The sequence below is a fragment of the Pan paniscus genome, chromosome 1, assembly GCF_029289425.2.
Source record: "Pan paniscus chromosome 1, NHGRI_mPanPan1-v2.0_pri, whole genome shotgun sequence".
In the NCBI taxonomy this organism is placed as follows: Eukaryota; Metazoa; Chordata; class Mammalia; order Primates; family Hominidae; genus Pan; species Pan paniscus.
In genome coordinates this window covers 39,439,111-39,467,001 of record NC_073249.2, presented here as the reverse complement: position 1 = coordinate 39,467,001, position 27,891 = coordinate 39,439,111, and the positions used below count along the sequence as shown (strand labels likewise).

The following is a 27,891-nucleotide window of genomic DNA, read 5'->3' as shown; positions in this document are numbered from 1 at the left end:
TTTTTTTTGTACAATAGCTGTATACAATGTTCATTGCTAGATTCCATGGGGCCAAAAAGATAAATAAGACTATAACCCTTCTCTCAAAGAGTTCATGTTCTATTCGGAGAGACAGATAATTTTAAACATGCAATTACAGTGTAGTGTGAATGCTAAGAGATGGATCATCTTTCCTTTGTATAAAAACATTCAATGATGATGGGTCTAACACTGTTTTTTGGCAGTAATTCTTATATTCATAAGGTCTTTGTATTTGGCCGAATATCTGCCATTCAGTAACGTCTGTCTACCCATCCTAGTTTTGCTTTCTGTGGCAATAAATTAAAAGCCCACTATTCTCTCTATATATGATATCCCTTCTGCCATTTGAAGACAGCTCTAGAGTGTTTTCTAGATAAAATATCCACTTCCCTCCTCTGGATGATCTGTAGTTGTATGTTTTAAAATTTGGAATATAGTAGTGGGCCATTTCATTCCAGTTATATTGTTGAATAGCATACATCAAAACTGTTATACCACTCCTTCACTTATGTGTAATCCTATTAATATAGCTTAACATCAGAATAGGTTTTTTTGGAGCTTCATGTTGGCATAGAGCGAGGCTGTAATCAACTAAAACCACAGTCTCTTTTAGCTTGACTACTCCCTTACTTAGCTAACCAATGTTTTGAACTGAACAGATCGTTTATATCTGTTAAGCATACTCTTATTAGCTGTGGCCCAGTGTTTTAGCCCTTGAGTCTAGACTTTTAAGTACTAAGGATTGTTTTCATTTTCTTCTCTGTGTAAACCTATTTTATAACACAAAATTATTTCTACTAAGTAATCATTCATTTCCTCCTTTTATCAGTCAGATGTGTAACTATTAATCAAAAAAAGAGACAAATGTAAGATGATAGAGTTACCACATGGAGCTAACATAATTCCAGTCAGCGGTAAAGAAGTTAGGCTATATTAGGCAAAGTTACAATTTTTGAAAGGCATTTTGAAATATTGACAATAGTTACACATCCTTACTGTTGGCCCAGTGATCTGGCAATACAAGGTTGGGAATCATTGTTGTAGCCTAGCTTATGAAGTGATGTAATTGCTATCCAGCATATTAATTCTTCTAGTGTTGGCCTCTGTTAATCTGATAGTGTTGACACTTTTTTGTTGTATTTGAAATTTCCTCCTCTCTTGATTACATATTTCTCAGTCTTGTCTTAATCTACCTGACCTAATGTTCTAGTGGCTTCCATTCTTGACCCTGTTGCCATTGTCTGCTTTATACACATTGCCGTAATTGCACGCATTGAACAATTTAGTAATCACTTATTTACAAATTTGTTTTTCCTGTCCGACTGTAAATTTCTAGAGGTTAATGTCTTATTCATTTTTGTACCCCTTAGATTTTGTATAGTACCTGAATACAGTTGTCCCTTGGTAACCGTGGGGGAGATTGGTTCCAGGTCCCCTGGAGATACTAAAATTTAAGAATGCTCAAGTTCTTTATATCATATGGCATAATATTTGCATATAACTTATGCACATCCTCCCATATACTTTAAATCATCTCCAGTCTACTTGTAATACCTACTATAATGTAAATGCTATGTAAATAGTTCTTTAGGGAATAATGACAAGAAAAAAAGTCTGTACATGTTCAGTACACATACAACCACTGTAGGCCTAACTACGTTTTCCATGCACGGTTAGTTAAATCCATAGATGCTGAACCTGTGGATATGGGGGGCCAATTGTATTTTGTATGAACTCAAGCCAAGTTTCTATGCATTGTTTCGTGGAATTCTGAACATCGTCATCATAAATTATGCCATTGTCCAGAAGCGTATTTCTAACACAGAATTTTCCTGACTTATATTTCCAAATAGTAGCTAGATACTTTCACATGGATGTCCTCGGCAATCCAAAATGTTAAGCTTAGGATATTCAGAATGTCCCAAAGTTGTCATCACAGCCACCAAACCCAGCCGCCGTGCAAATTTAACCCCCCCGCCACTCTGCAGATTTACCATCTGAGAGGCATTTTTAAGTAACCAGGAATCTGAGTTAAAAAACTGGACACCAACCTTGTGTTATAGTTCACCTCCCACATCTGTTGATAACTAAGTCCTGCCAAGTCTACAATTCAAGTCAATTTGTGCTGCTTGGTGTCTTCACTTTAGTTTATGTCCTTATCGCTCATTAAGAGACTTGCATTAATTTTCTAAGTAGTCTCATTTCCAGTGTTAAGTTTCCTTCCAATTCATTTTCCAAGTTAGTGCTAGTTATCTTCATATTACAAAATGCAAATCTGAGTTTCTTAAAACCTCGAGATAGGGCTGGTCCTTAATGATCTAACTTCCTTCCTTCATCCAGTCCACATTTTTCTTTCTCTTCCATAAGAGTATCAGAAGACTCTGCAAACTGTTTTGCCAAAGTAAAAAATAAACACTTGTTACGTTGCTATATTAACTTTACTTAACTTCTCTGGGTAACATTTTTTAAAAATGTAGAATAAGGTTAAACTAGTGAGAATCTATGTGTGTGTATGTGTGTGTATATAGTGCATTTACTTTTATTAATAATGTACCTTATAGTTTGCTACATACATATATTGTATTTTTACAATAATGAGAAGAATACTGAGATGTTCCTTAAGGTTTCTTTTGGCTCTAAGATTTCTAAGGCAAAATTTAGACTTTCAAAAGCCATTTGAAATATTCAGTTAAAAAACCCAATAGATTTACTTTTGAATAATTTACAGTTTATTCAAGGTTACTTTTCTAACCGACTACACAAAATTAGAAACACTTAGGGAACATTAGAGACACAGTGGTATTTTATTTTTTGTTCTTTTAAGGTTGTATTAGAATGCAGCAGTGCACTTTGGTAGGCTGAGGCGGGCAGATCAGTTGAAGTCAGGAGTTTTGAGACCAGCCTGGCCAACATGGTGAAACCTTGTCTCTACTAAAAATACAAAACTTAGCTGGGTGTAGTGGCGCACACCTGTAGTCCCAGCTGCTGGGGAGGCTGAGGCAGGAGAATCACCTAAACCCGGGAGACTGAGGTTGCAGTGAGCCAAGATCGTGCCACTGCACTTCAGCCTGGGCAACAGAGCGAGATTCAATCTCAAAAAAAAAAAAAAAAAAAAGAGAGAGAATGCAGCAGTGCATGCCAATGGGGAAAGCAGAGAGAACCATATACTGGCTTAATTTATACAATTCGTTATTTGTTGAGTAATACTATTTGCATTATCAGTTTATTTGAAAATATTATGTTCGCACATAGCATATGTGTGGTAGTATAATAGATTGTTTTCATGAATTTTATTTCCATTTAGCTGACTTTATTCTTTTATTCTTTTCCTCTGAATCCTAGTCGATTACTACCTAATATGAAAGTGCTTACATATGAATAATGTAAGAATGAACAAACTACTATATATAAAACATTTCACGCTTTTGAGTAAAATGATTATATGCATATTTTGTATGTATATATAGTAATAGCTAAATTGGAACCTATCGAATTAGAACCCTTGATTTACCATTTTTTTAGAAGGGGGAAATAGTGACAACTCAGGAAGCTGTTATTAGGAGTTTATGAACAAATTTCTAAGAGCCACACATGTATTCAGAACAATTTCTTATTTTCACATTTTTAGGACTATGTTAGAATTGGTATTCAAGATATTATTTTGAGTCATCATGAGATAGAAGTTTTAATGAATATTAAATTATCTTCAGTATTCTGAACTTAATGCAGTAATGCATATTAGTAGCTTTAAAAAATGATCTGGTGCGGAAGTAAAAAAAAGGTTTTGTTTTATTGTCAGCTAACTAGAAAATTCACTTAAGTAGAATTTTTTGTGAGCACATACTTAAGGTTTTATTGTGTTACGTTAATGAGCATCTAGCAGTCAAAAACATAATTGACTAAACGAATTGAATTAAAGAGTAGCTCAAAAGTTGGAAAAATGGATTAATTTGTGAACAGTAATTTAATTTTATAAGATAAAATTTATACCTCTTAGAAAAGACTATTGAATAAATTCATAGGAACTTATGTGGATCAAATGAGATACCATATTTAGCATGCTTTGTAAATTATAAAGTGCTCTGAGATATCGTGAATAAGATCTAGTTAATTTTATGTGATGCTGGAGGGGTAATATGTGTTTCAAAGTGTAGGCTGCTATTTAGTAGAAATATCATAGATGAAATGAGTTTGTAAAAGTATAGAATGGACTTGACTTTTTCAGACTATTTTAATTCTACAGTAATTGCATAGCAACAGCAAAAAGTAAAGGAATTCCAATTTGGGAGGATAACTCCCAGAGGGTTGGAGGCCTGAAGTTTTTTTTTTTTTTTTTTTTCTCTCTTTTTTAAAGAAAAAATTCAAAAAAGAGGACAGGTTAAGAAGTATGAGAAAGTTAAACATTTATTTTGGAATATTTACATGGGAGAATGCTTGAAATTCAATGATAACTGTAGAAGAGAAGAAAACATCTCCAGAGCCTGAATTTCTTTGAATTTTATATTCTACTTAGTGAAGAATGCAAAGGGAATTAACTTTTTTTGGGTGTTTGCCATGGGCCAGGCAACATATATTCATTTTCTCAATCATGAATAGCACTGCTTCTCCCTCTCTTGTCTGCAGCAGACATCTGTTTTATTAAGACATCTTTTTTCCTGCCAGTTGTGGACTTGGTTTCAGAATCCTTGGCAACACTACCCTCCACCCCCACTCCAGCAGCTACTCCCAATCCATCAGAATTAGTATACAAGATGAAAGCTATTTTCTGTCCTGAGGTTATTATTACTATTTTATACATTACTTTAGCTATTATTTTTACTTACTCCAAAGGTTAAGTAACAAGCACAGGTTTGCAAAGACAGTACTAGGTGATGCTGACTTTAGAATTGAAGTCTGACTCAATTCAGAAGCAATGATCTTTATGTAACACTGTGTTTTAAATTGGTGACCAAAATTGGTATTATTCGTTGAATGGTCTAATTAGGGACAAAACTAAAAGATGTCTAGAGGTTAGTGATGATGGTCTAAGTGGATTAAATTCGTTGGGGGGAGTTGCATTAGTAGTTTCATGCTTATGATGTACAGTGTAGGTGTCTGCATAAGGATTAGCTATAAAAGAGTTTATAAATGTAAGCTAGGTGATCATTTAAAGGCTCTGACTAATGCATGTGCTTTGGAGAAGAATCTTTAGATGAGATGGAATTTAAGACATTTCTAAAGTAGCCTTTCAGTGTTTGACCAAGAAGAAATAAGTAGAACCTGTAAATTGTGGTGATTTAGGCTAATGGTCAGAATAAACATGGTAGACAAAAAAATACAGTTGATTTTGAAAAGGACTCTTAGATCCATTTTAAAGGAACTAAATTTTGGGGTTTAATTCCATTTTTGTGTACAGGCATACCTCCTTGCCCTTCATTTTGTTGTAAATTCACAAATTTGCATTTTTTACAAATTGAAAGTTTGTGGCAACTCTGTTGAATGAATCTATTGGCACAATTTTTTCAACAGCATGTGCTCACCTTGTGTCTCTGTGTCACGTTTTGGTAATTCTTGTAATATTTGAAACTTTTTCATTATTATTATATTTGTTATGATGATCTGTGATTAGTGATCTTTGATGCTACTATTGTAATTGTTTTGGGCGCTACGAGCCATGCCAATATAAGATGGCAAACTTAGTTGATAAATGTTGTGTGTGTTCTGATTGTTCCACCAGTTATTCCCTCAGTCTCTCTTCCTTTCCTTAGGCTTCCCTATTCCCTGAGACACAACAATTAATAACCCTACAAATGTTCAATGAAAGGAAGAGTCACATGTCTCTCACTTTAAATCAAAAGCTAGAAATGATTAATCCTAGTGAGGAAGGCATGTTAAAAGCTGAGACTGGCCAAAAGCTAGGCCTTTTGTGCCAGTAGGCGAAGTTGTGAATGCAAAGGAAAAGTTCTTGAAGGAAATTAACAGTGCTACCTGCTGTAGTGAACACATGAGTAACAGGAAGGCTTAACAGCCTTATTGCTGATATGGAGAAGTTTGAGTGGTCTGGATGGCAGATCAAACCAGCCACCACATTCTCTAAAGCCAAAGCCTAATCCAGAGTAAGTCCCTCACTCTCTTCAATTCTATGAATGCTGAGAGAAGTGAAGAAGCTGCAGAAGAAAAGTTGGAGGCCAGCAGAGGTTAGTTCATAAGGTTTAGAAAGAAGCTATCTCCATAACATAAAAGTGTGAGGTGAAGCAGCAAGTGCTGATAGAGAAGCTGTAGCAGGTTATCCATAAGATCTAGCTGAGATCATTGATGAAGGTGGCTACACTAAACAACAGATTTTCGTTGTAGGTGAAACAGCCTGTTAGAAGAGGATGCCATCTAAGAGTTTCATAGCTAAAGGGGAGAAGTCAATGCCTGGCTTCAAAGCTTCAAAGGACAGGCTGACTCTCTTGTTAGGGGCTGATGCATCTGGTGACTTTAAGTGGAAGCCAGTGCCCATTGACGATTCTGAAAATCCTTGGGTTCTTAAGGATGCTAAATGTGCTCTGTGTGTGCTCTACAAATGGAAAACAAAGCCTAAAATTTTGGGGTTTTAAATGACAGAACATCTGTTTACAGCATGGTTTATTGAATATTTTGAGTCTGCTGTTGAGTCCTACTCAGAAAAAAGATACCTTTCAAAATGTTACTGCTCATTGACAAGGCATCTGCTCACCCAGGAGCTCTGATGGAGACGTACAAGGAGATGAAGGTTGTTTTCATGCCTGCTAATACATTTATTCTGCAGCTCATGGATCAAGGATTAATTAAGACTTTCAAGCTTTATTATTTAGGAAATATATTGTGTAAGGCTGTAGCTGCCATAGATAGTGATTCCTCTGATGGACCTGGCAAAGTAAATTGAAAACTTTCTGGAAAGGATTAATCATTCTAGATGCCATTAAGAACATTTGTGATTCATTAGAGGAGGCCAAAATATCAACATTAATAGGAGTTTGGGAGAAGTTGATTCCAACTATCATGGATGACTTTGAAAGGCTCAAGACTTAAGTGGGGGAAGTCACTACAGACGAGGTGGAACTAGCAAGAGAACTAGAATTAGAAGTGGAGCCTGAATATGTGACTACCTTGCTGAAATCTCATGATAAAACTTGAATGGATGAGGAGTTGCTTATATGGATGAACAAAGTGGTTTCTTGAGATGAAATATACTACTGGTGAAGCTGCTATGAACATTGTTGAAATGACAAAGGGTTTAGAATATTATATACACTTAGTTGGTAAAGAAACTGTAGGGTTTGAGAGGACTGACTCCAGTTTTTAAAGTTCTACTGTGGGTAAAATGCTATCAAACAGCATTGCATGCTACAGAGAAATGTTCCATGAAAGAAAGAATCCATCAGTGTGGTAAACTTCATTGTCTAATTTTAAGAAATTGCCACAGCCACCCCAACCTTCATCAACCATCATCCTAATGGGTTCACAATCATCAACATCAAGGCGAGACCCTTCACCAGCAAAAAGATAGGACTTGCTGAAGGCCTAGACAATCAATAATTTTTTTAGCAATAAATTATTTTTAAATTAAGATCATACATTTTTTAAGACACAATGATATTGCACACTTAATAGACTACAGTCTAGTGTAAACATAACTTTTGTATGCACTGGGAAACCAAAAAGTTTATGTGACTTGTTTTATTGTGATATACACTTTATTGCAGTGGTTGGGAGTCAAACCCATCGATATCTCTGAGGTATGCCTGTACCTGGATGTATTTCGATGGGGCTGCCATGTAACTACATATTTTCCTTCTGTAAACATGTGTAAACATGTACATATGTTGTAATGATCCTCTTGTGTATTTTTTTAAAATCCCAGTTTCCAGTTACAGTCACACTTATGTGTATATTCATATACAAACACACATGCACACAATCACAGCACACGTGTGTGCCCACACACATCTATTTTCTCTTACACCCCTTATGCCAATTGTAGAGGATTATGCCAGTTTACATTTTGCTCCTACATGGGTTTGCCTGAGGGAAAAGATGGTAACTTTGACTAAGCTTGTCACTTTCTGTTTCTCCTTTCCATGTTGCTGAGATGATTATTTCAAAAGCAATGCTAGTATTATCTCCGCAAGTATAGTTTTTATGCAGTTCTATTTAAATTACCTTAAAGTATTGGAAAACAATTTCATAACTTTCATTTTTTCATAAAAATGAGGAAAAATCAATATTTACTTTCCAAAATACATTAAATATAATGTTCTTTTTTTTCTGACAATTAACTAGTGACCTTGAGCAACTTTAACTTTTGGGCGTCTCCATTTATCTATAAAATTATGAACTAGACAAATGTAGTTCTGAGTTCTAGTGTCTTCTGTTCTGTCATTCTAATATGGTGTCCCGGTCTTCATTTTCTTGAATTAAATTTGATGTGTGGAAAATTGTATTTATACAGGAGTTCATTTTGGGGGTGATTATTTATTTTAGTGGAAGATTAGTCTCTTTCCAAAGATACTGGCTAAGTGACCAAGTAAGCATTCCCTCTTGTGCATTACACTGTTAAAAGCAGTACACCACTTTTTAGATAACCACCACATCTAAGTCAAGGTATGTCTGCAGTGTCTTTCTTGCCTCCTGATTACAAATTTAACATTTCTTTTGGAAACTTTTCAGATTTACTTTTCAAGACAAAATAGACATAAAATTTGTACAAAGTTCAACATATCTCTAACTGAAAAAGTATTTAAGGCTTTGACTTCCCAACAGACATATACATTAAAAAATTTGCATTTAACCTGGAGAATGCATGTTTTTTTCCTTACACTCCTCCCAGTCTTAGGAAGGATTGGGGATAAAAGGAACGCTAGGCTGGGCGTGGTGGCTCATGCCTGTAATCCTAGCACTATGGGAGGCCGAGGCGGGCAGATCATGAGGTCAAGAGATCGAGACCATCCTGGGCAACATAGTGAAACCCCGTCTCTACTAAAGATACAAAAATTACCTGGGCCTGGTGGCGTGTGCCAGTAGTCCCAGCTACTCGGGAGGCTGAGGCAGGAGAATTGCTTGAACCCGGGAGGCAGAGGTTGCAGTGAGCTGAGATTGTGCCACTGCACTCCAGCCTGGCGACAGAGTGAGACTCCGTCTCAAAAAAAAAAAAAAAAAACACTCAATTTCAGTTTCCAATAATGTAATAAATTTATATGACTTTTTTATATTTCTTCTTTTGTGTTTTTAAAAGCAGGGTTTTCTTGAATTTTATTTTATTGTCTGGAATGTATCCTTAGTATTCCTGTTCATTTTCATAAGAATAGTGATTGCTTTTAAGTTCCACATGTACATCAGTGAAGTCTTATTTGTTGGTTAGAATTTAGGGGACAAATACCAAGAAAGGTCATGCATAGTCTTATTTGCTTGTTTGACTTTTGTGGGTACTTGGACAAATTTGGCAGCTAATTGACTGTAAATTTGAAATATAGTGATTATTCGAGTAACTTAAAAAATTTAAGAGGTTCTTTTATATAATATAGATAAATTGAATACTTTTAAAAGTGGGAATTGGCTTTCATTGTCATTCTGCAGTTCTGATAAACGTCTTAGAATGTAGTAGTTTTTATTGTTACTGTACATACTAAGCCTTGTAAAAATAATGCTGTTACAGTTAAGATTAGGTGTATGTGGTAAAACCTAATCAATTTATATTAAATACGGGGGAGAGTTTAGTTCTAATTACAGGCTTTAAAAAGTACAGCCTTTTTACATGAATTAACTATGTAACTCAAATTAAGTTACGTGTGTAACTTCTAGAGAATAAGCCTTAATATGTATGGAGAATATTTCTAAGTTACCTATGAAAACATCATAGGCCTCAATATATTAATACATTATAGTTATGTTATTTTTATTACATGACCCTTCTAATGTCTCAAAAATAGCCTTTTGTCATAATTTGGTAAATATCCAGTCATTGGACTAGTATCTCCTCAATTGGAAAGAACTGTAGTACGTAGGTGTATTTCATTCTAGCCTTTCAGCAAGTGATCTGTGGGTAATACTCCAATTAGCACTCTATTTTTTACACTGGGGTTTTGCTGAATAATTCATTTATAACCATAGCTTTAAGTTAGGTGTTTCTTCTTGCAAAGCCTATCTTCCTGATAATCAGTGGTTATTCTGTATTTTTAATAAGAAAGAAGCAATGCCATTGTTACAACCAAGTCAGAATGAAGATCTAACCTACTTTGGTGATAGAAATACTATTTTCTAGTTTTTTTAGCTTGCTTCTCAGATGACCTACTTTTTTTAGTGGATATCATGGTTTTTACTTCTCATGTTATTTCTGTAGGATATTTCTGTTTCTTATAACCAAGCTGCTTATAATAAGCTTCTATGCTAAACTGAAATGATTATTTAATATTTTCATTATGGAAAGTTTAAAAGTAATTCACAACATGATTATAAGGTCATACATATATGGAACACTACAAAATTTTATTCAGCTTACATTAAAGTAATGACATGATTCTGAGTGAAAGAAATATGTCTACATGGTAGTAACTAATAGAGAAAATTACTGTTATAATAAATTAGAATATTCAAAGTATGTATTTATGGGGTACAATGTGATGTTTTGATATATGTATACATTGTGAAATGATTAAATCAAGCCAATTAACATATCAGTCACTTCACCTTTTTTGTGATGAGAACATTTAAGGTCTATTCTTTTAGCAATTTTGAAATATACAACACATTATTAATAACTGTAGTCACCATGCTGTGCAGTAGATCTCTAAAACTCCTCATCTGTCTGAAACTTTGTACCCTTTGCAGTATCTCCCCTTTTCCTATCCTGCCCCTCTCCATTCCCTTCTTCTCTCCCACCTCTGGTAACCACCATTCTACTCTACATCTGTGAATCTGACTTTTGTAGATTCCACATACAAATGAGATCATGCAGTATCTGTCCTTCTGTGTCTGCTTTCTTTCACTTAGCATAATGTCCTCCGGGTTCATCCATGTTGTTGCACATGACAGAATTTCCTTCTTTTTTTAGACTGCATAGTATTCCACCGCATATATTTACCACATTTTCTTTATCCATTTCCACCATGTGCCATTATCTTTTAAAGTTAAACATGCACTTGCCCCATAAACCCAGCTGTTCTCCTCGGAATACATTTAGAAGAAAGGCACGCACAGCACACATGTGGGAAACAGAGACATATGTTATATAAAAAGGTTCATAGCAAAATTAGTCACAGCAAACCCAAATCAATCCAAATGTTTATGAACAATAGAATTGAAATTTATGCATATGTATGCATGAATATATGTGTATATATGTATATTTATACACAATGGAATTCTATATGGAAATGAAAAGGAATGAGCCACAACTACAAGTAATAAAATAGTTTGATCTTACCAACCTAATATTGAAAGAAGTAGGACTCAAAAATGCCCACTTAACAATTCCACTTGTATAAATTTTTTAAGCAGACAAAACCAAGCTGTAATGATAGCACTCAGGAGATTAGGTACTTCTGGGGCACAAAGTAGTGCCTAGGAAGATGAGTAAAGGACTCCTGGAATGCCAGCAAAGTTCTGGTTCTTGCCTTGGTTTTTAGCAACTCGGGTGCTTACTTTGTGACAATTACATGAAAGTTTTATATATTTGTGCACTTTTCTGTATTTTTGGTTTTTGGCCCAATAAGTAGAGATTTTTAAAAAAAGAAACATTACAAAAGACTCTTTCCAAAAAAGAATAATCAAAATATCTTTTAAAGTTAAGTTTGTTTTTATCATACTATTAAATTTGTTTTACAAATTTATAATAGTGGGTTGTTGGAGAATATATAATATGAGCATATATGATAAAATATAAATAGTAACTTTACAGGATTGACCTTTCAATAACTTAACCTGTGTATGTTAAGGCTCAGATACAAAAGTGGGTCCTCTCTTACAGTCTTTCCTTCTAGACGATGTGAAGAGATGCTTGGGAAATATTGATGTGATTTCTGCTGTTGAGAAGCTTGCCATTCAAAATCACATACTTGAATGAAGTGTCTTCATTCCGAGACTTCCTAAGACCTAATTTCTGGGTTGTTCCAGAAAATTTTGATATTAGGCTATCATATTCATTTAGTTAAGTATAAAGAGAAGAGTTAGGGAAACTTTTTCTGAGGTCACTTTTAGGTGCTAATTTAAAATGATTCTTTGTAACAGATTCATGCCACTTTCTATGTTTTTAACTTCCCATAAACTTTTTTTAATAGGTGGAGAGAGAACCTGTGGAGTACATGAACTTATCTGTATTAGAAAAGGTAAGTCATTGCTCTGCATGGCTATTTAAATACTAAATGAATACTTTCAAAGTATATAATAGATTTTAGTAGGATGGTGGATAATTTGTATTTATAAAGTGTAAATTTTAGTAAATATTAACATTTATCTTACAGACTTAAGCATTAGTAAAGTGCATATTACTTATTATGTGATTATTGAGAGTTGTTGCTTTATATTTAGTTTTGATGGGCTAACAAAGCCTGGTTTCTAGCATATTGGTCGTTAGACATGGTGAAGAGGCAAAGAATGGAGGGTTTGATTTTTGTTCCCTTTCAGAATCTGGAATCTGAGTGCATGCTGATCTCCCATTGACTTCTGTTCTATTACTGTACCCCATCAGAGAGATGTGAGGAGTTGGTTGAAATTCAAATCGGGAACATATCCAAAGACCACAACATCCTTTGACACCAACAACTGTCTATGCTTCCTTAGAAGGAGCCACCTGACAACTGGGTGGTTCAACAAAGTGGCCCCAGGAAAGGTAATTCAGTTACTAGGTGGGAGGCAAGGAATCAGGTATTCTCTAGATTTGGAAGAATCAGGAGAACCTTGGGAGTCCCCACAACTCCTTATAAGTAATCACAAATCTATGAAATCATATGAAGGAAAGATATTCCTGGGGAGGTCAGGGGAAGAAATCCTCATAAATTTACTACTCTTGTCTCTTTTTAAACTTGGGGCACTTTCTTTTCTTGCATCTCTCTTCAGACTCACTTGGCCCTCCTGAGTCTAGCCAACTAACAGCACTCCTCCCATCCCTAATATTTCACTTTAAGGAAGTTTGGAGCAGTGTCATTATTTGTGATACCTGGGTATGAGAGGCATGGCAGGAAAATATCAGCATATTTTCAGTAAGTCTTTAACAGCTCTGAAAAGCCTCAGCTTCTTTAGACTTGAAAAAATTTTTAATCCTTTTTAGGTGAATTTATGTGACTATTGTTGATATGGTCATACTAGTTTATCTGTGAGTCATTGCATACAATTGCTGTTCATTTAAAATCTTCTTCCTTTATTATAGTTTTTCCATATACCTTTTCTCTAGTACCACAAAGGAGGAAATTGAAGTCAGTTTCGTGAAATCTCAAATTTAGGATTGTGATTCTCATGCTATAACTATTGTTGATTTGTGCTTCTTACCTAAAATGGAGGTAGGGGATAGACAAATTTATGCGTTGTTTTATTTCTCTACATAAACATTTGTAGTTTTCTGCTGTATACATAAATCCAGAATTACTAAAAATGTTTAAAATAATTTTATAGTTATTATCCAGTCCCACTAAAACTTTTTAAAACTTTTAATTTGCTGGGATAGCCAAGGACACAGTAAAGCTTAGTTGGAGTCAAAAGCTATTAAAGATGTGGTCAGGTGAAAAGAGAATCAAAACAAGAGTAGAGACAGCTAGAAGTAAGAAAATGAAAATGTTTAGAGGGTCTTTTGTGGCTACAAAGGGAACAGAAAGCTACAATGGAGAAAATTAGATAAGGATAGAGGATGGTGTGAATATATCTTTTTTTTTCCATGGCTTTTTTATTGTTGTTGTTCTTTATTGCTGTCTCTATTCCTATCCGGGTAGTTCTCAAAGTATGCTTTGCCCAGATTTCTCTATATTAGTCTAGCTTTTTTGCTGTCTTCCATTTATCTATAGAATTTTAATTCTGCATTTAAAAATTTATTCACACCATAGGCATGACGTGGAAAAGTATCTGAATCTCTGTTTATCCTCTCAGCATTCAGTACAGTGAATATTTCATAAGTATTTGAATATTTTTGGAATTAATGCTCTGAGCTAAAGCTTTTTACATTTTATCCTAGACTTCCATAGAGTAGATCATATGAAAGTTATGTAGAGTAATTATAATTAGTATCAGTGATTATTCTAATGAAATGACATCTCTGACATCACAGCCTCCTTTTTGCTTTCTCTCTTTTTTTTTTTTTTCGAAGACAGATTCTCACTATCTCCCAGGCTGGAATGCAGTGGTACGATCTTGGCCCACCGCAACCTCTGCCTCCTGGGTTCAAGCTATTCTCATGCCTCAGCCTCCCAAATAGCTGGGATTACAGGCGCATGCCACCATGCCCAGCTAATTTTTCTATTTTTAGTAGAGATAGGGTTTCACCATGTTGGCCAGGCTGGTCTCGAATTCGTGGCCTCAAGTGATCTGTCCACCTCGGCCTCCCCAAATTCTGGGATTACCACCATGAGCCACCGCACTCGGCTAGACATCACAACTTCTTTTTACCTCTTTGACTGTTTCTGTCTCTTTTGCTAGCCTCTCTCCCCTGTCAGACCTCTGATTATGTCATGTACCAGGGGTTTGGTCCTGGGCTTACTTCGTTTTTCCATCTTTTACTCTGATTTTATCTAGTTCTGTTGTTTTAAATGCCACACAAATCCAGTTCTTGGCTGTCTGAGCTCCCTCATCTTTTATCAAATGAGTTACTTGATATTTCTATCTGGATGTCTGTTAGAATAACAGCTTGACACGTTTAAAATGCAAGTCTTGATTTTCTTACCTGAGCCTATACCTTCCTCAGTTTTCTCCCTCTCAGCTAATAAATAGCACTGTCTACCCAGTTACGCAACTCCTAACTTAAGAATCATCCTGTATTTCGCCATTATTATTGTCCACATTTAATTTATTAGTAAGTTCAATCAGTTCTACCTGCAAAGTATATTTTTTAATTTATCCTCTTTTTTTTCATCCTGCTGCTGTCATTGTAGTCTAGTTCTCTGTGTTTTTTGCCTAGATCACTGTCATAGTTTTCTAACTGGTTTCCGTACTTGGCATTTTTATCTCCTTTCACTAAGTATTAGTGATTTTCAAAAATGTAAATCAGGCCAACCACTTTGCTTGTTGAAATTTTTCTATGGATTCTCATTATACCTCAAATAAAAGTATCTTACCCTGATCTACAAAGACATTATAGTATCAACTCGGAGTCCAAAATGTCATCTGAATATCATCAGTTCAAAAGTCTCATTATCTAAATCACTTACATTATGTATGGGTGAGACTCTGGTTGTAATCCATTGTGGTTCAAAATTCCTTTCTATCTGTGGACCTGTGAAAATAGAAACCAAGTTACCCTCCTATGCATTTCTTCAAATCTCATTTCCCTAAGTTGTGTTTCAATTTTGGTTAAGTCAGTTTTCAGAACTTACATTTTTATGATCAATATTGTTTGCAGTAAAGCCATATTATATCATAATTATATTTCCTTTTTTATATATTTTTCATCTTAAAATATCCCTTCTTTCAGATTGTAAGCACCCATCTTAACTCCTCATTAACCATGGTTCAGAATCCACTCTGATTTCTCTGTCATTCTTATTTTTCTTCTGCTACCACCCTTCCCCCTATATTGAAGTATACGTCTCCTATATCATATATCCCTAGAAAAGATTTTTCTGCTTCCCTAGGAAATAATTAGTCAACATATTGTATTACTCAAGGTACTGTTAGCTGCTGCACTGAACAAACCCCAAACAAATAATGACTCAAACAGGATAGAGGTTTGTTTCTCTCTTTTGTGAAGTTTAAATCAGGTATTTCTAGTTGCCATAGAACACTCCTTCAGCAGTGATTTAGGGATCCAGGCTCCTAGCTTGTGGCTCTGGCATCTTCAGCACATGGCTTTGGAGGTTACTATGTTCATCTTCATTAAGCAGGGAGTGTGGGGGGAAAAATGGGGAAAGGAAGATTGTGTGTAGGAGATTTTTATGGGATAGGCCTGGAAGGAAAGTACATTCCTTAAGATTACCATGTCAATAATTCAGTCACAGGGCTACATCTGTAGTAACTTCAAAACAGGCTAGGAAGTGTTAGTGAGTCAGTGAGCCCAAGAAGTACAGCAACCTATAGTCTGCCATTTATCAATTAATCTACCCTAATATGAAGTGCTTTCCTTGCCATAGTCTTACATGCTCTATATATGCTAATGGTGACCATCTGGATAAATTTCTTCTAGAGGTAGGTATATAACTTAAAGGTGTGACTTCAGTGAGAAAATTTAAGGCTAGGTAGAAGGGGAGATTCATATGGAAAGATGTAATAGGGTTGTTTTGTTTTGTTTTGTTTTGGAGGGGAAGGGGTTGTGAATCCTCTGATTTTGTGATTGTCTTTTGTCTCTTAGGACCCTACACCCTTTTTTTTTCATTTCCCCTTCACCACCTGATTGCTGAAGGGCCTTTTCCCTTCTGCCTTTTTTTCTTCTGCAGAAGCTATGTACAAAGACTGCCTAACTACCCTGTTAAGTTATGCTTGAAACTAACTTATGCTGACTGAGTTATGCTGAAAGTAACTCACATGTACTTTCAGAGTTCCTTCCCTGTAGGCTGTGCTGTCATCTACCCAGTTTTGTTATTGCCGTTGTTAGTATTTTCAGATTTAACATGGACTTTCCTTTCTAACTTTAGCCCCCATTGCTGTCTTCTCTCTTCTGTCTCTCTGGTAGCTTTTCTCTTCCTTTGTTTACACCAAAGCCTTTCCCTTTTGTTTGGGTGGGGTGGGAGCACGAGAGATTGCACCTTATGATTTGGTTAAGTTTTCTGTTTTTACTCGTGTTTATTTTGAGATATTAGCATTCTCTGTATTCAGATTATTCTGAGGATATAGTTTTTATGTGGCTTTACTTTTTTTTCTTTTTTTTTGAGACAGTCTCGCTCTTGTCACCCAGGCTGCAGTGCAATGGCATGATCTCGGCTCGCTGCAATCTCCACCTCCTGGGTTCAGGCGATTCTCCTGCCTCAGGCTCCCAAGTAGCTGGGATTACAGGCATGCATCACCATGCCCGGCTAATTTTTGTATTTTTAGTAGAGACTGGGTTTCACCATGTTGGCCGGGCTTGTCTTGAACTCCCTACTTCAGGTGATCCACCCACCTCAGCCTCCCAAAGTGCTGGGATTACAGGCGTGAACCACCCTGCCCAGCCTGTAGATTTTTTCCTTCTTGTTTTGTAGATTTACTTTTTCCTTCTTGTTGTATCCAGTTTTGGGGAGGTAAAACTGGGAGACATGGAGTTAGGCAGATTCCATTTTTTTTCAGATACTTAGAAATGTCTATGGTATGTTCATGAACAAAAATTTTAATGTTAATTTAGTCTAACTTCTTAATATTTTTTCTTTTCATTCTTTTCTCTTTCTCCCCCTCCTTCCTTCTTTCTCTCTGTCTTTCTAGTGCTTTTTGAGATGTTTTGGGGAAATCCTTCCTTAACCCTAAGATCATAGCAATTCTGTTACTTTAAGAGGTTTAGTCTTGCTTTTTATATTTATGTTATTAATCCATCTGAAATTGATTTTTTATATGGTTAAGAACCTAATTTCATTTTTTTAATGGTTAAGTAGTAGTTCCAGCACAATTTACTAAGTATTCCAAACATTTCCCACTGAAATGCAGTGCCACCTCTGCTACCTCTGTCGAGTTTGTATCAAGTTGGTCTATTTCTGTTCCATTAATCAATTTACCTATTCCCTAACAGTGTCACTATCTTAATTATTGAAGTGTTGTGATTCTTGTTATCTATTAGGACAAATTCTTCTTATTTTTCTTCTTCAGTAATGTTATAGCTATTTCTGGGCCTTTGATTTTCCATATAAAGTTTAGAATCAGCTTGTCAAGTTCCTTAAAAAAAAAAAAGCCTTTTTGGAATTTTAATAGGAATTGCTTTGAATCTCTAGATCTATGTGGAGACGATATCTTTAAAATACTGAGATTTCTTATTCTTGAACATGGTGTATCTTTGCATTTGTTTAATGCCTTTCAATAAGGTTTTGAAAATTCCTCTATAATGATCTTGCATTTTTTTAGATTTATGTTTAGATACCTTATATTTTTTGTTGCTATACTAAATGAAATTTGTTAAGGGAAATGCAATTAACTTTTCCAAATTAGTGTTATATGTAGCTATGTTGCTAAACTATTTAACTATTTCCGTAGATATTTTGGGTTTTCTCAGTAGACAGTTATATCATCTTCAAATAATAAGTTTTTTAATCTTTTCTAGTTATACTTTTTATTTCTTTGGCAGCTTCCTCGGGAAAATAAACAAAATAGAACTAAAAGGATACTCTATAATCCTCTTCCAACTGCTTGACTAAGCATGATCTTATAAATGGACAATAACAAGTGTTGGCAAGGATGTGGAGGAATTGGAACTCCCATCTATTGCTGGGAATGTAAAATGGTACAGCAACTTTAGAAAACAATTACAAAGTTCCTAAAAAAAAAATAGAGTTACCATATAACCCAGCAATTAATACTGCTAGGCCTGTACCCAAGAAAATTGAAAACATATGTTTATACAAAAATTTGTAGATGAATATTCACAGCAAGATTATTCTTTTTTTAAATTTTTTATTATTATTTTTTTGAGACAGAGTCTCACTCTGTCATCCAGGCTAGAGTGCAGTGGCGTGATCTCAGCTCACTGCAACCTCCGCCTCCTGGGTTCAAGTGATTCTCATGCCTCAGCCTCCTGAGTAGGTGGGACTACAGGTGTGTGCCACCACACCCAGCTAATTTTTTGTATTTTTAGTAGAGATGGGGTTTCACCACATTGGCCAGGCTGGTCTCAAACTCCTGAGCTCAGGCAATCCGCCCGCCTTGGCCTCCCAAAGTATTGGGATTACAGGCGTGAGCCACCACACGCAGCCTGGCAACGTTATTCTTGATAGCCAAAAGGGAAACAACCTAAATATCCATCAACTGATGGATATCAACTGATGAATGAATTAAATAAAATGTGGCATATTGACACAGTGGAATATTATTCATCCACCAGAATAAATGAATTATTGATACAAGCTACAACATTGGTGAACCTTGCCAACAGAGAAAGAAACCAGACATAAAAATTGTTTCACTCGCAAACAGTGAAAGAAACCAGACACAAAAGGCCACATATCATGTATATAGGATTTCATTCATATGAAATGTGTAGAATAGACAAATCTATAGAGACAGAACATAGATTAGTAGTTGCCAGGGCTAGGGGAGGGGAGAATAGGGAGTTACTACTAATAAGTATGGGTTTTTCTGGAGAGTGATGAAAATATTCTGAAATTAGATAGTGGTTGCACAACTCTATGAATATATTACAGAACACTGAATTATGCACTTCGGTGAATGTTGTGGCATATGTGTTTTATCTCAATAAAAAAAGCGTCTGCTTACATAGTGTTTTATTCTTAACCAGCTCCTCTTTTTATGCAAAAGTTTCCATTACCTGAAATTCTATTCCTTTGATATTTATTACTTTAGATTTTTTATGTCTTTATGAACCTAAATTAAAATAATGATATACCTGAGACAGGTGAATGTATATACTAATATATGTTAATATGTCCAAGTCATATTAACCTGGAGGGTGGTTTGTAGTTTTATGGCACAGTACTCTCTATTGTCCTGGCCTGTTAGTATTTTTATATACTAAATCTATCTTTATGGCATTACTTTATTGGGTATTCACAAATCAACATGTAATATCCCAGTATAAATGACAATCTGTTTTTGGAAATTGTAGAAAAAAGTCTCTGTAGTGGTTAGAGAATAGGAGATGATCAGTGGTTAACTTTGTTTTTTCAATTTAGGAAAAATATATGCCTTTTTTTAAACATTGAAAACAAAAATGACTTTACTGAATCCATTGGGAAGATGTATAGAATGTTTAAATTTATTACCTTCCATGTTTTTCCTTGACTAGAAGGAAGTCACTTATTTAAACCACTAAAATATAAATATCTGAGCATACTTGAGAAATAGTAGCAAAAAACAGCTTTCCAATCTTTTCTCCCATTTGAATCAAAGATTGTCTTGAAGCTAGGTTGGCCACCTGTGGTTTTTTGAATGCTGCTCATCACTAGTCTAGGTGGCCTTTCAAATATGATCCGAAATAATAACTTAAACCTCATCAATTAACATCTTAAAGTGAGTAGTTGTAACTCATCTGAGAGCAAAGGCTTGTATGACTGTTGACATAGGATGTGCATGGTAGTGGTAGGTTTACAAATTATGGGGCTACAATAGATATCCTATATCTGTTCAATTCTGATAGTTTCTTATCCTAATACAAAACTGTATTAGAATAATACACTTATAAGAGAGTACAAGGTGTGAGAGATGAAAATTTGGAGACAACAGGTAGATTACTGTTACTAGAGCTAGGGGAGAGGCTGAACTTGGTGCTGCTTTTCCAAACTTATGGCAATTAAGGGAATGTTTCTGCATGTGCTGTTCTTTTCCTTTGAGTTGGCTGATGTCACTTTATGGACAAATGGAAATCCAGTTAGGTGTTTATATTTTACTGTCTACACCCTCGGATTCTCCCTTTTTGCTGGGTAGACAGATTTGTTCTTTCTTTCTCTTCCCCCTCAAGTGCATCGTGGGCTCTTCCTTCTTTTGGTAGTGTTTCAGTTATTTCTTTTGGGAGCATAGTAGAAAAGTGTCTGAAATGTAGGTGACAATTTTTCATGTAGAATTTGTGAAGTTGTAGAACTATATTCTGACTTTTTGGGGGCTGGGATAGGTACAGATTTCTTGCTTAGTGACCAAACTTGACTTTCAAGGCTTTTATAGTTCTAATTGTCCAGAGTAGAAGAACAATAAAGTAACTTTTCTTTTTTCTAGTATTTATTAGAGCTAGTATTTAGTAGAAAGAGTACATGATTATGAAATAAGGAGATATGGATTAAATTTCCCAATTTGCTTCATCCAGGCTGGGTAACTAAAGTCATTAAATTCTTTGAGTCTCAGTTTCCCCCTCTGTAAAATGGTGACATTATTAAGGCTTATCTGTACTAATCTCACAAGACTTCTCTGAGGATCAAGTGAAATAAAGTGTATGAAACCCTTTGTAGTCAGTAAACTGGTATGTACATATTATTATTATCTTACTGAAGAAGGTAGGGACAGTCTTGGAACTTGTAGACTCTTACTAGAGATGAATCAGATGTATTTTTTTTTTTTGTATGAATTCTGGAAGGCATGACCTGATTGTTTCTATTGTTTATTCTTTCAGTGGTTTGACACTCAGGACTTTGAATGTATGAGACCTACCTACTGAGTTACTAATGTTAGCCTTCTAAAATGTTTCTATAATTCATTTAAATAATGGCATATGTCTATAGGAAACAGTTTGCTGATCTCTGAACAACGAAGTGGCTCCTAGTATGAAAAATTCTGATCATGAATCTTTGGGTGTTGGCGTATAAGCAGACCTCCATCTTCAATTTCTATGCAAATCCAGTAAAATAATTTTTCTCCTATTGTTAGATCAACATGCAAATTCTAAAATGAGAAATTCTAAAAATTATGTAAAAATTATAATTGTCTTACTTTTCTTTCTTTCTTGTGACTAAACAGTATGTAATGAATAAAGTGCTCTTTTTCTCAGTGTATAATTTAGTTTTAATTATTTTAAAAAATATTGTCATAATATGATTCTCTTATGCCATTTTCGTTTTTTCTGGTTCTTAGCGTAGATATCTTTTTTTTTTTTTTTTTTTATAGCTCAGTGACTTCTAGACACTACTGTTAAGGGATATTCTTGAATTGAGGAGACCAATAGATTTTTGTAACTGCCCTGTTGGTGTACATTGTAAGCTTTTTTTTTCTTCTTTAACCTGGCTCAAGAAATTTCAATTAGGTTGTGAATTTATAGAGCCTCGGTAGTAGCAGAGAATAGGGCTTTAGCTACTATGATTAACATGACAGTTTCATTTACAATTTAGTAGAAGGTGGAGATCATGGAGCTATATTTTCTTTGATTCGTTCTCAGCTTCTTTGAACTTCTTAATGAGAGGTTTATGTGCACCCAGAGGGAGGGTGCCTACTGCATTGACTCATGCTTGTTATTTTTAATTTTATATTCCAAATTCAGGCTGCCATAAATTAACATATATGCTAAGAGTAAAGCAGACCCCCAGTCTTTGAAGGGGAATGAAGTTCAAGAGATAAAGGGAAAGATTATATTATGGAGGTCATAGGAGTACAAGAATCTAGAGTAATCCAAATAAAAATGGAGAGGAAATGGGTGATGAAGACTATGAGAGCCCATCCTGTACCTCACTAAGTTCTGCTTTACTCTGAAAAAGCCATCTAAAAGTGTCATTTTCTTCTTCCCTTATTTCTTCCTCTAATGGCTGTATGAGTTGGAGTTTTGCAAGTGTAAAACTAAGGTGTTTACAGAATGATGTCTGTGGACCAACTTCAGAAATTTAAAGCCTGTTTCAGTTTTTCCTAACCCTTCTGCATTATTCAGTTGAGTTATGGACTTAATAAATCACATTGAAATGGAACAGAAGTTCATTTATTGCTACCGGAACAGAAAGACTAGAATGTTGTTTATCTGCCTGGCCCTTGGTTCAAGGGAGGTGATCTAGGCATTCTTTTACTCTGAATAGACACTGTAGTTCAGATGCCCAGGGTGTGTGTAAAAAAGAAAATCTTTTTTTATTCTTGAGAGAAGAGGAATAGAGATGGATTGCTGAGATGGTCCTGACAGAATTGGTGTCATACATACTATCCACTATAGTTTCTTTGGTAAGGGTCCAGGTATTATACAAAATGACCCATTGCCAATTTAGTTTAGATTTCTCTCTCCTAAGGTCTTTTCCATTGGAAGGAGGGTAGGGAAGAGGGAAATTTTCTTGTTTTATCGACCTATTTCATTCTAAGACTTAGGCAGAGGAATGGGATATATACTAAGTAATTTTGGCTTATGTATTTGTTTTACCTAAATGAATTATATATGTAAAAATATGTATGGCTGGGATCTTTTGATCAATAAAATTAATTTTCTGGTTATTTATTCTGGCCTGTCATCATTTTCATGAGGAGAAAAAATATCTACAGAGGACAGTTTTCATACATCAACTGAAATATGACTCATCTTTTCTACATTTCAACCCCAGAAGTTAGGTAAACACAAACAAACCTTTAAGAAATATATCTACAAAATGAGAGTGATGAATCTGATGAAATGACAGATTTGGTGACGATTTCCTCAAAGAATTGGTTGTTCACATCAGTGCATCTCTAATTACTGTAAAATATGGGCTTCTTTAAACATGTAAGTGTTTACATCCACTTGTAATTTATTTCAGTCAGAGGTGTGAGGGAAGGATCCAGCTTTATATTGATCTCTAACTGATCAGCCAGCTATACAATACCAGTTATTGGATAATTCATTTTCCCTGACAATTTGCAATACTACTGTTTTCATATGCTAAGTTGTTATACACACTTGGGTCAGTGATATAGTTTGGCTCTGTGTCCCCACCTGAATCTCATCTTGAATTGTAATCCTCATTATCCCCACACGTCAAGGGAGGGACCAGGTGGGAGGTGATTGGATCATGGGGGCAGGTTCCCCCATGCTGTTCTCGTGTTAGTGAGTGAGTTTTCACGAGATCTAATGGTTTTATAAGAGTTCGGCAGTTCCTCTTCTCTCCCACCTGCCGCTGTGTAAGATGTGCCTGCTTCCCCTTCTGCAATGATTGTAAGTTTCCTGAGGCCTTCCCAGCCGTGTAGAACTGTGAGTCAATTAAACTTCCTTTCTTTATAAATTATCCAGTCTTGGGCAGTTCTTTATAGCAGTGTGAAAATGGATTAATACAGTCAGTTTCTGTAGTTAAGATTTTTTTCTTTTTATTCATCTATATGTGTTTACTGGAACCACTATTACACTGCTTTTATTATTGAGGCTTTTGTTGCCTAGTAGAAAAGGGTTTCTTGCATTAGTGTTCATTTTAAACATTTTCTGGTTATTCCCTTATGTTTATTTTTCGATGAACTTTGGAATAAAGTATCCTCTCCTACAATTTATATTCCAAAATAATCGTTTTTCCCAGAAAGAATCCTAATGCAATTGAGTTTCCTTGTGCTCTCTCCCTATCATGAGGGGTCACACAGAGCACACTTCCTCAGCAATGAAAATGCAGCAACATGTATACCATCTTCCTGCCTAGGAAAGTCCATTAGAGACTCAGAGCCCAAGGTTTTCATGGAGGGCTTGCCATGTAAGCACCCTCTGCCTAGCTTGCAAAAAAAATGCAGATTTCCAAAAGGAATATACGAGTTCAGCATAAACCATAGTATTTATACAAACAGTCTAGGCACAATAAACTACTTTTATCAATTAATGTTGACTGGGACCACTCTGAAGGTCAAGTTCCCAGATGCCAGCCAAGGGCCAACCTTATAAGCAGGCTTTTCTAAGGATAGCAGTCTCAGGTCTGCTATGTTCACTTTTTTTCTGTACAGAAGGTCAGTGCCAAAGAAGGGCATGTTTTGACGAAGGCTATTTTAAAATAAAATTTTAGATTCAAGAGGTACATGTTCATGTTTGTTACATGGATATATTAATATACTGTGTGATGCTGAAATCTGGGCTTCTGTTGGATCCATCACCCAAAGAGTAAACAGAATACTCAATAGTTATTCAACCCTTTTCCCCCTCCCTCTCTCTTCTCTTTTAGAGTCCCCGTGTCTATTGTTTCCATCTTTATGTCTGTGTGTACTCAGTGAGAAGAAGTGATGTTTGATTTTCTATTTCTCCATTAATTCACTTAGGATGATGGCCTCCAGCTACATCTATATTGTTGCAAAGGACATGATTTCATCTCTTTTGTGGCTGCATAGTATTCCATGATATATATGTACCACGTTTTCTTTATCCAGTCAATCGTTGATGGGCACCTAGTTGATGCCATGTCTTTGCTATTGTGAATAGCACTGGGATAAACATATAAGTGCGTGTATCTTTTTGGTAGAACAGTTTGTTTTCCTTTGGGCATATACCCAGTAATGAGATTGCTGGGTTGAATGGTAGTTCTATTTTTAGTTCTTTGAGAAATCTCCAGACTGCTTTCCACAGGGACTGAACTAATTTCCAGTCCCATCAACAGTCCGTAAGCATTCCCTAAGGAAGACATTTTGAGTTAGTTTTTATATATGATGTGAGATACATATCAGAGTTCACCTGATATGGATATCTAATTGTTTCAGCCTCATTTTTTGAAAAAAACTATCCTTTCTCTGAAATGCCTTTGTCCTTTTGTATCAAATCAATAGATTATATATTTATCGGTTTATTTTTGAACTTCTTTTTTTTTTTTTAGATAGGGTATTTCTCTGTGGCCAGGCTGGAGTACAGTGGCGCCATCTTGGCTCACTGCAACCTCTGCCTCCTGGGTTCAAACGATTCTTCTGCCTCAGCCTCCCAAGTAGCTGGGACTACAGGTGCATGCCCACCACACCCAGCTAATTTTGGTATTTTTAGTAGAGACGGGGTTTCACCATCTTGGCCAGGGTGGTCTCGATCGCTTGATCTCATGATCCGCCTGCCTCAGCCTCGCAAAGTGCTGAGATTACAGGCATGAGCCACCGCGCCCGTTCTGTTTTTGAACTTTATCCTGTTCCATTGATCTGTTTGCCTTGTTGCCAATACCAAAGTATCTTTATTACTATAGCTTTATAACCATTCTTGAAGTGCAAGTCTATAAATTTTATTTGTTTTCAGATTCATTCGCTCTTCCAGACCCTTTGCACGTCTGTGTGAATTTTGGCTTCAGTTTATCAATTTCTACAAAATAGCCTGGTGGAATTTTGGATGGGACTGTGTTAGAAAAAAACACCTGTAGATAAGCTGGATAAAATGGACAGTTATTTTAATATTATTGAGTCTACAGATCCATGAACCTAGTGTATATTTCTATTTAGTTCTTCTTTAATTTTCTTTAGATATGTTTTGTAATTTTCAGTGTATAAGTCTTAAACATTTGATCAGATATATCCCTAAGCATTTCATATTTTTTAATGTTGTAAATAGAAATTTTAAATTTACATTTTTAGTGGTTCATTGATATTATATAGAAATACAGTTATGTTTTATACATTATTTTGTATGCTGCAACCTTGCTAAATGCACTCGTTAGTTCTAGTAGCTTATTTTGTAGATTCTAAAGAAATATTTACGTAGATGACCGTGTCTATGAATAACGACAGTTTTACTTCTTCCTTTCCCATCTGGATGCCTTTTCTTTCTTTTTCCTGCCTTATTTCACTGACTAGAACTTCTAGTACAATGTTGAATAGAAGTAGTGAGAATGAGTATCTTTGCTGGTGGTCTCAAGGGAAAGCATTTAGGGTGATCTCAAGGGAAGAGCATTCAGTCTTTTGCCAGTAAGTATGATGTTAGATGTTTTTGCCTGGGTGAGGAACTTCCTTTTTATTCCTAGTTTTCTGAAAATTTAGAAGGAGTGATTGTTGGAATTTTCCCAAGAAAATGCTTTTTCTGTATCTACTGATATCATATGATTTTAAAACTTTTTTTAGTTTGTTTACATGATGAATCACATGTTAAACCAACCTTACATTTATGAGATAAATTCCACTTGTTCATGATGGATTATCCTTTTACTATATTGTTGGATTGGATTTGCTAAAAATTTGTTAAGACTTTTCGTGTGTCAGTAGGGATGCTGGTTTATTTTGTTTTCTTTTCATGCCTCTTTCTAGTTTTAGTATCAGGATGATACTGGCCTGAGAGAATGAATTGGGAAGTATTCCCTCCTCTTGAATTTTGTGAGAGAGTTTATATATAGTTGGTATTATTTCTTTCTTAAATATTTGGTACAGTTCACTAGAGAAGCCACCTAGGCCTTGGTGGCATAAACCTTCTTTATGGGAAGGTTTTTAACTGCAGACTTAATTTTTTAAAAAATATATAGGCCTCTTTAAGTTATCTATTCTTGAGTGAGCTTTTATTATTTCTGACTTTCAGGGAATTTGTTCATTTCATCTAAGTTGTTGGATTTATTTGTCTGAAGTTGTTAATAATCTTTTTTATCCTATTAATATCTGTAGACTCGAATGAAGATAATCTATTTCATTTCTGATATTGATAATTTCTGCCATCTCTATTTTTTCACTGATCATTATAGGTAAAGGTTTATTGGTTTTCTTGGTGTTAAAGAGTTAGGTTTTTGTTTCATTGATTTTGCCTATTGTGTATCTGCTTTCTAGTTAATTGATTTCTGTTCTGATCTTTATTATTTCCTCTCTTCTGCTAACTTAGGGTTTTATAAGCTCTTCTTTTTCTGGTTTAAGATGTTTTTCAACTCTTATCAAGTAGCACATATCATGTAATGCCCACTCTAGAATTCTGAAATTAAATTCATAGAAAACATTACCTGCTCCTACACTAAATTTTTTTTAAAAATCAGTATATTGAACTAACTATAATATAACTGAGGAATAAAAGGAAAGGAATTTATAATGCAGTGTTAGCTATTTCAGTATGTAAACAATCAGGTGAGACTGTACTATGGCAAGAAACAGTAACACAATCAGGTGCTTATATCTATGCATAAGTTCACTGGGACTGTGACAGAATGTAGCCTCATCTTAGGTCATTGACTGAGACCTTGTTTTCTAGAATAGACATTGAGTGCTATGCATAGTCCTATACTGACATATCACTATTGACCAGAGTTCATAGTTTTACATTAGGGGTCACTC

The 27,891-nt window shown here is 35.3% G+C and overlaps 1 protein-coding gene across 3 annotated transcripts in view; it reads left to right on the top strand.

Moving 5' to 3' along the window:
* SYT14 (synaptotagmin 14) overlaps positions 1-27,891 on the top strand; it is a 233,572-nt gene that overhangs the window by 2,255 nt on the left and 203,426 nt on the right. For 2 of the 3 annotated variants that reach the window (XM_034946017.4, XM_034946008.4), the window contains exon 2: positions 12,300-12,347. In XM_034946017.4, the coding sequence (XP_034801908.3) occupies positions 12,300-12,347 (48 nt within the window). Of the gene's footprint in view, positions 1-12,297; positions 12,348-12,645; positions 12,851-27,891 lie in introns of those variants that run through there. The other variant, XM_055108555.2, reaches the window with a different exon arrangement.